The sequence below is a fragment of the Protomyctophum parallelum genome (assembly GCF_964188405.1).
Source record: "Protomyctophum parallelum genome assembly, chromosome: 6".
Classification (NCBI taxonomy): Eukaryota; Metazoa; Chordata; class Actinopteri; order Myctophiformes; family Myctophidae; genus Protomyctophum; species Protomyctophum parallelum.
The window spans coordinates 27,609,473-27,621,865 of NC_139701.1; the positions used below are offsets into that span (position 1 = coordinate 27,609,473).

General features: G+C 42.0%; 1 protein-coding gene across 2 annotated transcripts in view; it reads left to right on the forward strand.

Annotated features, from left to right (window-relative positions):
* Positions 1 to 12,393, forward strand: part of LOC310859763 (uncharacterized protein) — a 137,952-nt gene that overhangs the window by 88,299 nt on the left and 37,260 nt on the right. For both annotated transcript variants that reach the window (XR_014569337.1, XM_083766472.1), the window contains exons 26-31: positions 232 to 285; positions 3,794 to 3,847; positions 4,832 to 4,885; positions 7,916 to 7,969; positions 8,338 to 8,382; positions 10,848 to 10,892. Coding sequence is in view for 1 of the 2 variants with exons in the window: in XM_083766472.1 (XP_083622598.1) it covers positions 232 to 285; positions 3,794 to 3,847; positions 4,832 to 4,885; positions 7,916 to 7,969; positions 8,338 to 8,382; positions 10,848 to 10,892 (306 nt within the window). In the remaining variant the exon portion in view is untranslated. The remainder of the gene's footprint in view (positions 1 to 231; positions 286 to 3,793; positions 3,848 to 4,831; positions 4,886 to 7,915; positions 7,970 to 8,337; positions 8,383 to 10,847; positions 10,893 to 12,393) is intronic.

Below are 12,393 nucleotides of genomic sequence, written 5' to 3' on the forward strand. Positions count from 1 at the left end.
CTGGGTTTTAATACTACCTGTGTCCACCAGCTGCCTCACTAGCATTCGATTCGGCGTGTGTTAAAGGTGTAGCTCTCTAGTTTCATGGATGCTTTTAAGATAACTGTTTTCAGTGTTCTATGAGGGGTTTGATGTGTCATGATTTCAGGTCATGGTTTTAACAATCTCTTCTGTTGTCATGCCCTTCCTTCCCTCCCTCTCTCTCTCTCTCTCTCTCTACTTGGTTCCCAGGGAGATCGAGGGCCAGCAGGCGCACTGGGTCCTCCTGGGGAGAACGGGCCACGGGTAAGTACTGTAGTAGTGATCATGACGTACTGTACGTCTAGTGGACACCAGAGCACAGAACACTAATATCAGAAAAGCCTCAGGGGGTCCCCATGTGACCTGTCGTCCTAAATGGACAATTCAGACAACCTTTAGAGTTTAGACCACTTAAAATGGCATATTGAACCTGATTGAGCAACAAACAGCTGAAATGATGAAGTTTGGGTTTAAAATATGGCATATGTATAGTAGCTAGTTAAAACTGTTGCACTGATAGTGATGGGGACTCACTCCCACATGTTTGGATGCAGGCCAATAAGTAATCAAAGGTGCTGACATTGCTTCTGGTTGTTCAAAAACCTGAACTGGTAGGATCTAGATCTTCCAATATGACATAATGTCTGGGTTTAGGTGGTGCGTTGTTTGGCATCAGGGCCGTATGACCAGGGCTGAATATTTAACCCAAAACAGATCCAACAATGTAATGCAATCTAGTGACGCTGATGTTCTTGTAATGCTAATCTAGAGAGGGAGTCTGGTGTGCATCCTTCACTGGCCCTAGGCCTGCATCACAAAGTGCCAGTGAGGACTGCAGTCCATTGAGTGCCTGGTGGCCTGGTGGTCCAGGCACATGCCACATATGGACTCTGGCCTGGTGGTCCAGGCACATGCCACATATGGACACTGGCCTGGTTGCGCGTTGTGTGTTTGAATCCAAAGGCAACCTTTGCGCCGTGTCTCTCCTCGTCTCTCTCTTCCTCTTTCCTGTCGTTCTTCACTTGTGTCTATCAATAAAGACAGAAAAGCCACAAAAAAATAAAATAATAACCAAGGAGCTAAACTTTATATAACTTTGAGAGTCTACAAATAAAGAATACAAATATTTGTCTCCACCAGGCCGAAGGCATGGGGGGAGAGTATGTTTTGCACTCCGTCCGTCCGTGTGTCCGTGTGTGTGTGTGTGTGTGTCCGTCCGTCCGTGAGCAGCTAATCTCGGCCACCGTTAACCCGGTCGATGCCAAATTTTGCACACACACTCCCTGATGCCAACGATGAACTTCTGCCCCAAACTTTCCAGAACGGCCTGTTATAGCGCCACCAGGAGGCCGCTTTGTGCAAAACAAGTTTTTGCACAGCACACCTACAGATTTTGTCCAAACATCACGCAAATTGGTACACAGTCTCTCTAGAGCCATTCAACCAAACCGGCCTTTCAGATTTCTCAGACTCCATCCTGATTGGTTAAGATTGGCTTCCAAAGTTCACAGGAGTGCTCAGTTTCAAACAAAATGCTGCAAATCATGAACACATCGCGTGATTTCCGTGAAATTGTGCACCCACATTCCCACTAGGCAGAGGACAAAATGCCACATGAACAATTTCAACTCAGCCTCAAGGTGGCGCTATAACTGGCCGAAAAGTGTTTTTACCTCTAACTGCACGGATCTGTGGATAACCTGGTGGAGACCTGTGCCCAGAAGGGCACTTTTTCTAGTTTACTATGTAGTCCTCATTTCAACTTTTGACTGGGGAGCACTACATCTGTTGTTGCTTCAATAAACCAAAACCATCAGTTTGGTTATCACACTGTGTTAGTAGAATGACATACTGGTAAAGACAAATACTGAAGGAAACTTTGCTTCCCTGTCTGTCCACTAACTCCTTGCCCACTAACTCCTTGCCTATTACTTCATGGCTACAGAATAATAGACTAAGGATAATATGGATAATTTGGCTAGATTATCCGACCCAACATTCTATACAAATCCTTGACATGTAGAGGTAGATCTCCCAGAGAGTGTAACAGCATCACTACATTGTCTCTAGTGGAGTGGAGTGATGCTGCTGCTGTGCCTGAAAAATGAGACTGGCCCACATCCCTCATTGGCCTATGGCCATGGATTAACTCCAGGTCTGTGGCTTTGGGCGCTAGCCCTGACCTAGCTGGCTGGCAGACTGGCCAGCAGCCTGACTTATTGGCTGGCTGGCTGGCTGGCTGACTGACTGATAGACTGGATGAATGTTTGGCTGACTGGCTGAATAGCTGGCTCAATGGCTCACTACTGCGTTTGTGCATGCGTACAGTATGAGTGTGCAATCGTGTTTGGCCGCACACGCTCACACTGACTTATGTAAGCACTTATTGCTGTCTCTAGGCAAACCAGTTTGTCCTGTATAGCCACGTTAAAGAGGAAAGGTACAGTCAGCAACTTGAATGGCTTAAGGGACAGTTTTACAATGATTTTGTAAAGTCCTGTCATTTTTTCCAGGATAACTGTTAGCCAGGGATTAGAATGAATTCCAAAACATTATCTTGCTTACAGAGAAAGAATGTAAAGTTTGGTGTGCCTAGTGCCTGCATGGTGGCTCAGCCCGTTAGTGCATATATGGTGCATTTATATAGCGCCTTTATCCAAAGCGCTTTACAGACATTGTGCATTACATTCACCTATTCACACACACATTCATACACCGATGGTAGCGGAAACCATGCAAGGCACCAACTAGCACATCGGGAGCAGGGGTTCAGTGTCTTGCTCAAGGACACTTCGACAGTAACTCTGGGGGAGCCCGGGTTCGAACTGGCAACCTTACGGTTACCATCCAGGCACTCTACCCCTGAGCCACCGGTGCATAGTCCAGGGGCCGAGACAGATTTTGGTACCACCTAAGGTGACTGTAAAATGTTTGTATTTTTGTATTCCTACATGTCTCTAGTTTATTATTTTGGAATGATACATCTTCCATTCAGTAGCTTAATGCCAGTTATCGCAAGTTATATGTGACCATACCATTAACAACCTATATAAGGTGAAATTGTCCAAGTTTCATTATGCTTTAATTAGCATGTGAGGTGTCAAACTAGTTGTTTTTCATGATTCTAAATCCATTCCAAGCATTAGTTTTGCACGAAAAACACTCCTTGGGCTAAAAACGGCCATAGCTGTCATCACAAATGTGCCCCTTAATGAATGTGATGACTTCATCACATTTGTGGTTACGGCTATGGCTGTTTTTAGCCCAAGCCCAAAACTAATGCATGGAATGGATTCAGAATCATGAAAAAACCCTAGTTTGACACCTCACATCATGCTACTGCAGCATAATAGCATAATGAAAATTGGAAAATGTTGCCTTATAGGTTGTTAATGGTATGGTCACATATAACTGGTGATAACTGGCTGAATTGGAAGATGTATCATACCAAAATATAAACTAGAGACATTAGGCTGTAGGAATAAAAAAAAAGAAAAAGAAAAAAAGCCTTTAGGTTTAGGTGGTACCAAGGACTGCTATATGTGCACATCCTTTTTTGTATTAATTTGGCTTAAACTGGTTTAATCTGTGGTCTGAACAGGCTTGACAGCTTAACAGGAATTATGTAGGAGAGATGCAAAGATTTATTGTTGCTTGCACAGTACACTAACAGACAGTACTTGTGAACATTTGTTTGATCTCGTCCTAACCATACTATCTAATAGTCTGCCCTGTTTGTTTGCTCTGTTTTTTTGTTTTTTGTTTTTACAAGGGCTATCCAGGCTTGCCAGGAAGTACTGGGGACATCGGCCTGCAAGGTGCACCTGTAAGTACCTGGATGAGCAATTGAGAAATAAATACTCCAAAATGGCCCAAATGTCTCCACATCTTATGCCTGTTACTGTTATCCTCACGAGTCACGCTACATGTCTTTGCAGAGGGATAGACCTGTCTAGAAAGCTCCCTCTCTGTTTGAGATCAAGCCACATAAACACTAGAACTTAATGGACTGAGACGATTAGATCCATTGGCTCTCATCTTTCCTGCTCTGTGTCTTGGCTGGCTCTTATAAACACTTTAATTGCAACATTAACATTTAATACTTAGATTGAGGTGGAGGAACCCACTTTTGGTTCTTTGCAGTTGTAAACACTTTAAAGGGGGGAGATTTTATACACCGATTTGACCATTTCCCACATTATAGTCTAGACTGGTGTAAATAGTATATCTTTACCAGCTGATCAGCACTTCTGTCTGCCTGAATTGTATTCAATGTGTCCATTTGAGTAATCTTTGTTTATTGGAGAGATATGATATTGCAAGATTAATCTCCTTTTTACTTAATTTGAAATTATTCATATTATTAATTATCAACTATATAAATTACCGCTAGTAATTTATATAGTTGATTACTAGTACAGTATACTTTGCTGCCTCATGTCCTAGCTTACCTAAAGAAACATAACAAGATGTGTTTGTCACACTAAAACTCTGCAAATTGCAAATTGGTACAATACTACTTCTGTATTAACAGGCACCCTATTTGAGTACTAGCTGCTACTTCATAATATGAAGTAGCAAAATCAGTGCTGTTGCACACAGTATGTAGTTGCCAAATATTATTTGGCAACTACATACTGTGTGCAACAGCACTGATTTTGCTGATGATGTGAACGTCTCTCTCCTACTTCACATTTCCTCTCCCTGCTCCCAATCTTTCATTCCTCTGTCCTCATCTCCATGTCCCCTCTCTCTCTCTATCTCTCTCTCTCTCTCTTTTTGTCTGTCTCTTTGTCTCTGTCTCGCTCAGGGTCCTCAAGGACAGAGAGGCACTCCAGGGATTGGTGGACCAAAGGGAAGAAGGGTAAGATTTCTGTCCCCCAGTTGGAGCATCTCTACTACCTCTCCTCATGTAATTAGGCATGTGCGCTCAGATGGACGACAGGATCCTACAAAACGTGACGTGATGCGTTACATTTCTTAGCATAATTTAGACTGGCTGAACACAAAAACCTTGACTCATGAAACTTTTCATGATCTGTCTCAAATCAGCACTTCGTCTTTACACACCAGAGCTAAACACACATGTTTTGCTATTCCACTAGGGCCATGATCATTTACAGATGATTATACAGCTGTTTATTGAGCCCTGTAACATGAATCACAGACCAGACGATGCTAACGGTACTGTACTGTCAAACTAGTGAGACACCGTGTGGCAGAAGGAAGAATGACACCATTCTGACTATGAAGGTACAGCAGGCTATTACTGTACTGTACATTCCAATTTAATTCACCAACACTGTTGAGTGCAGAGCATTGAAGCGAATATACTGGCACACGGCTAAGCATAAATCAGGTTTACATCTCTATGTTTCAAGTAACTGGATGACCTTTAGAGCCTTTTGAGCCTTGCCCAGCACATGCAGATTTGCTGATTTTGCCTGCATTAAAATGTATTTTCCATTTTGGTTTGGAAGACTTTCAAGACTTAACATCCTGTGCTTTTCAGCAATTAAAAAAATCACACCCGCTCAAAAATGTATAGAATTACAAGTGATTACATCAACACTATCCACACTTAGATTTGCCCTGGGATGAACCCCTACTCTGACATCATCACAGCCAGTCATTATGATTTATTGGTGCGGTGATGCAAGTTTTCTCCTCACAAATTCTTGCATCTACCGTGAAACCTTTCAAGAGGTGACGGATGAATTCCCCTTTACTGCTCCTACCATACGTCAGCACATTCTACAGATTCTGCATCCGCCTCTCTGGTGCCAGGGTGGGTTGGCAGAGCAAAGTTGACACTCCTGTGCCACATTGCCGTGTCTACCAGTGACAGGTTTAGAGCATTCCAGGTGATTACGTGTCAGAGGATGGTAGAACGGTAGGGGGAAGAACTGCCAGGTGATGCAGTGCACAAAGGCGTCATGCACGGCTTCACTGTACTGTGACATTTCTTATTGATCTCACAATGTCTTTCATCATCTCATCACTTCCTCTCCACCCATAAAGCATCTAACATTGCCAGTCCAATTCCCCTCTACACAGTATAATCTCAAGACACATGGCAGCAATTAAGATTTATACACACGTCACTGCCTGCGTCTTGTTTACTGTAATCTATACATAATGTCAGTTTGTGGTTGCATTTCCTGTTTTACCAAGGTATGTTTATGCCTATGCCCAAATCCTCCTACATTGAATGGGCCAACAATGAGCATCTGTAGTCAATCTGCATTGTCATAGCATATATGTACTCTGATATGAACTTCCCTGTTAAATAACAGGGAAGTTCAATACCTAGACTCCCCTATTCGCTGTTGTTTTTGGAACAGCTGTGGGATGTAAACACTGTGGTTTGTCTATAATGGATGATTGCATCCTGTATTCAGAGACTTAAAATTGCTTCACCATGCCAGTCCTGAGGGCAATTGCTAAGTGGTTGTTATCTTGCCTGCTTATCTTTCTTTCTCTCTCTCTCACTTAACCCTTTGGGGTATAACATTTATCCTAAAAATGCCCTGATAGAATACTCACACCGGCACTAGTGCTGAAAGCTGTGGGGCACATGTAGGATGCACGTCATAGGGCATTCTTTAGATAGTTTAGAACCCCATAATAATTATGGTTTTATTCCCTCTCGTCATCTCTGATTTGTCGTCAGTCAGATCTGGGGAAGGCATTTTTACGATCAAACATGTTGTGTAAACTTAACTTTCTTCAAAAATGTCATCCTCTGGTTAACAGTGTTGTAATGTTGTGGCATGAGTATGTGAATTGTGTGGTTACTTAAGTTGTCAGGGAAACCTGATTAAAAGCTGACGGCACAGTCAAAATAGGCCAGCACTCAGATAAGGAAACCATCAAATAGGAGATAGTAGATGGAAGAAAGAGATACTGTAGGCAAAGAGGGAAATGACAAGGTAGAAGAGAAAGATCCTTATCCATCTACCTGTGTGGTGTTGCTGCGAGGGACGATCCCCTTGAAATGTTTATGGGGGCGCCGATCCTTAGCATATGGGCCAGGAAATCCCCCAGGGAGACAGAATGCAGACAGAATATTGTTGATGTTATTACAGTATCTACAGTATGTGTTCCAGTAGTGGAAAGTAACTAAGTAAATTTACTCAAGTACTGTACTAAAGTACAATTTTGAGGTACATTTACTTGAGTTAAGTATGTAACATTTTCAGTAATTTATATTTCTACATCTCAAATGCAAATATTGTACTTTTTACTCTACAACGTGTCGCATTGTGATGTAGATCTGCTATGAAAATAAATGTTTTACTTGGGTATTGTATACCATTGTTTGATACCAATACTTTTGTACTAAAACATGAATACTTCTTCCTCCATTACAATATCTATGACTTCTCTTCTGTGTGTTATATATTAATTTGTATTTGGTGTTTAACTTGCTCTGCTTTTATTCTTTCGAGACTCTTGTACTGTATGTCAGGGGTTCTCAACCTGTGGGTCACGACCCCTCGGGGGGTTGCCAAATTATTTTGGGGGTCCCCAAATGATTTTTTTTAACTGAATGGCTGGAAAAATGGAAGTTTACATAGTACACATAGTACATGCATAAACTTTCCTTAATCATTATATCTGGTTTAAGTATTAATTTATGATATATCTATCTTCTCTATTATTAAGGTTATTTTTGCAGTCAGTTTGTATTGGGCGTGGGGAGGGGGGCGGGGCGGGGGTCGCGAGACATGGCCAAAACATTTCCGGGGGTCCCCAGCCAAAAACGTTGAGAACCCCTGCTGTATGTTGAGGCTCATACAGTGTTTTACCGAAGGAGATGGTAAGAAGTTGAGAGTTTTATTAGTTTCCATTGGTTCTGTGAGGTTGTAATTATTCTGTTTTTGTCTCACAGGGACCTCGAGGTCCAGATGGCCCACTGGGAGAGCCAGGCCCTGAAGGCATCAAGGTAAACACGCACACACGCACGCACGCACACGCACACACTCACACTCACACACACACACACACACACACACACACACACACACACACACACACACACACACACACACACACACACACACACACACACACACACTGTGGAAAACATCATCTTTTAATTCACATTGCTCATTGTGTATGTGTAAAGGGGCAAACATTTAGGATTGAAATCAGTTCATGCTATTGTATAAACTGACTTGTGTACATGCCAATGGTGACTGATTGGCTAACTAAATAATAGCAACTAACTGAATATCATAGTCTATTTATTCACTCTTTATGGGAAATACATGCTTTTTCCAACACCCTAAATGTGTTTTATTTTCTTTGCAGGGAGAGAGGGGTGAGAACGGAAAAAATGGGGAACCAGGATTTATAGTGAGTAATCTGTAAATTAACGTTTTGTCAACTGGTATCTCAGCTATACAAACTAGTATGTACTCAATACTGTACTGTATGTGTGCACGCTTGCTAAATAGGTATCAGTATGTCAGTAAATTGTCAGTAAATGTATGTTTCATGTTGCTGTCCTCTGGTTCATCTCTGGGTCAGCTCCTCAGGCAGCTCTGAGATGACGAGACATTTTGACCAGTACATTTATTTATCCAAAGCCTTCCCTAATTAGTGTCCTTAAAACCTGCTGGCGTTGTCCACCAGAACCCCACATCGTATGCACTTGAGCCACTGCCATGGAAAATGAATTACCCCATATTTTCTCCACATGTTCCCTCAGCTTCAAGGTTAGCCTTCGGCTTCTATAAATGCAGGTTTAAAGTGTTGTTAATATCTGCCAGGGAGCTCAATGGACTTTTAATTAGTTCACATTTGCAATGTGCCATTCTCTCAGAGAGTCTGTGTCAGGTTATACTGAACTTAGTTACTGTGCAACTGTGCCAGTGAGGAAACCTGAGCTAAGTCAATAAAGTATAGTGGGATGAACATGAAACCCACTCTGTATTTTAACTGTACCTAATCTGTAGCACTTTATTGGGAGGGAAATGAACCACTTAAACCTTACTTACTTTGTTGACCGGAGTGCGTCTATACTTCGTCCGCTCCTTTTATCCCTCAAATTGTCTTTGCTGAAAATAACCAATCTACAAGCTCACATTGCGTTGCAACACAACATGTTGTGAGCTTGTAGATCTAGTATTTGTGTTTGTATCAACAGGCCTGTTGATACAACGATAGCAGATACTATAATAGATACATAAATGAATTCATAGTGATATCAAGCATGACCATTGTTGAACAGTTTACTGAACTTCAGAGTATTTAACATACTGTACTAGAGCGGTGCCCATTGAGCACTGGCCTACTTGGAACGATGTAAGTTGGAAATTAATGACCTACCCACTTATTATGTCTGTGTCCCTTTTAGGCATGAGTCTATGCAGATGTCAGAACAGGACAGCTCCATATACAGTATAGAGATATTATAGGGGTAATCAGGTGTGATCAATTGGTTAATTTGGGCCCTGTCTATAAGGCCAGAGCGTAGGGAGGTGTTTTGCTCAGAACGGGTTATTCTGGTTGCCATTTTCCTGCCTACCAGTAGGCTAGTAGGCTATAGTAGTAGGCTGCTGCTTAATTATCAAATAATAAAATACACGCTGTATGGTTTCTTTGATTTGGGTGTCAGCTGACAAAATAACATAACCTTCAGCAACATTCCCAAACACATGTATGCTCTGCTCTCTACCTGTCCTCAAACGAGCATGACAGTGTAATCAAAATAATAATGGTCAGATGATCGCATAGACAGATTATTTATTTACTGCGGAGAGAACACATGTTTGACTGATCACTCGTCACTCTCGTTGTGTTTTCCCCCTCTCCCTGGTTCCATAATCATATGTCCACATGTCTTCTCGTCAAGTAAGATGTAAACATTGAGAACTGTTTTGACGTGAGGGGAGGGGAGGCGGCTATCAGATCAGAACACCCGAACATTTTCTAACAGCGAATAATAATACCACCGTCGATCCAGAACCATAGAGTAGAGAAGTTCTGACAAGTCAAAGATAGGAGAGATGGAAGATGGTGTACTGCAGTGACAGTATACACACCAGCGTCACTGACAAGCAAACTTACGAACTACAGTTTGAATCTAACCCATGAAATGTGTCACATTTCCTCCACCTCTCTATTGTCTTTTCTGTCTCTCCACAGCACTGTTGAAATAAATCAGAAATCCCTTGAAATTTTTCTTTAAAAAGTTATTTTGTCTGGCGTCTGGGTGGCGCAGGCCAGGGCTAAAGTTCCTGCCGACCACCACGGAGACTAGACATTGGAATCCTTCACAATGCTTCTGGCTTGGCTGGGACCACTGGGTATTCTAACGAACAATAATGTTCATGGGAAAGGAAACTGGGTGGAGAGGAAGATCTCTGACGCTGTGCTGTAGGGACCCCTGCAGGTTGGTCTGGGTGCCTGTTTAGTAGGGAGTTGAACTTAGAAGAATGGCATGTTCCTCAGCATGTATTCCATCCTCTTGGTGAAACTCCTTAGCGTCAGGTGAAATAAGTGGACTGGCAGTGTCTTGAAGAAGACACATACTTGCCTATACCCTTCCTAACTGACCAACCAGTAGGGGTCAGCAGCGAAAAGAGACTGCTGTACATGGGGATTTGGAAATTGGAATTACGACTACACTGGGAAAAGAAATGATGCCTAAAAAGACAAAAAAAAAAATCACATGAATCTGTTTCGCTATCCTACTGTTCCAAATTTCATTGAGATGTATAATTTTAAAATAAACAGCAGACACTAAATTGTGCCAGCAGTATACTGTAATCAGTGCTTCAGTGTCTCATGTTTGGATTTGATGTGTTTCCTTGCAGGGCAAGGCTGGCGCTCCAGGAGAGGGAGGCCTTCCTGGGAAACCTGTGAGTTCTATGTACCTTATAATGTATTTTTCCACTCCATCACCCTCTCAAAGCTTTCATTTCCATGTTTGAAGCATGACGTAAAGACTGTTCATCATCACTATGGCTACAGAAGACAACAAAATGCTCAGGCTGATTAATCATTTCCATGTCTTCTTTTTATTTCTAATGTTACCTACTCATTATGCAGACCCTGACATGACATGGCCGTTGTGCCAATAAATGCGTGCGTGCGTGCGTGCCTGTGCGTGAGCATGATAGATGGAATAGACAGGAATACAAAACAACAAAATAATTTACTGTATTAAGTGGGATGTTCTGTAATTTAGTTCTTTACCAGGAATGAGCCTCATTCAGAGAAAGGCTTGCATGCTCAATGGATGTTGGATTCGGTTATTTGACTTGTCCTGCATCCAGTTGATGAATGTGCTGTTTTCTGCTTTCACGAATCACACATTGGCTTAATACTTGACAGATAGCATTGTTTGTAATTATTCTTGACGCAGGCATGAATGCCTTCATGTATTCTCAGATTTCTCACTCAAGTACTAATATTGACACATAGCGTTGTTTGTAATTATTCTTGACGCAGCCAGTGGGCACACTCAAGTACCGGTATACAAACAGCCACACATGCATGCACTCACAGCACACTGTGCATACTCACAATCTAGTACGAGTACATACATGCCCCGGTGAGCGTCTCACTACAGTCATTTGAATAGGGCGAGAGCCCAGTACATCTGATCTCTCACAACACTCACAGGTCATTATGTCAGCAAACAACTGTTTGGACTTGAAGTTCAAGGCGAAGAGTTACTGCTCCACTGACATGACTTTGACCCTCTACCTCTGCTGGAATTCTTACCAATGAGATCTGATGCCTACAGGATGATATAATTAAGTAATTGTACTTACAGTAATATATCATCCCGTATTAAGCATCAGATCTGATTGGTAAGAATGATGGATGATGAAGAATGATGGATGAGTACTGTACCTCCTCCCTTCTGTCATTATCCTTTTAACGCTGATCTACTGTATGTATTGAAAGACCAACAGCAGGAAAAAGCACTTCCCTCACCTTTGCCCGCCTTTGGACTCATAGCGCCATCTTGTGACTGGTCCAAGAAAAGAAAAAAAAGAAGCTGATCCAATGCATGAACTGTATCATGCCCCTCTCTCACACTATTCAGTATCACTCTGTGGGCACATTTTGTGGTTAAGCTGTGGGCATCTGAAGTCTTTATGAATTCATGAGTGGAGACAGAAAGAGTGATCTCATTCCCTCCAGGATCATTATTGAAAGTAGTCACTCATTCCTCAGTGTTTCTGGCTTCTCTGGTTGATACTGTTTGGCAGGGATTATACCATGCTCACGGAATATTGAATTAGATCATTTATTTTGTAATTTATATAAATCCTCTTGCTCTCTTACAAGATTTTACAGTACAGTATTTGGCCTATGAAAATTTATAGTGACCTGCTTTCAACTATTGTG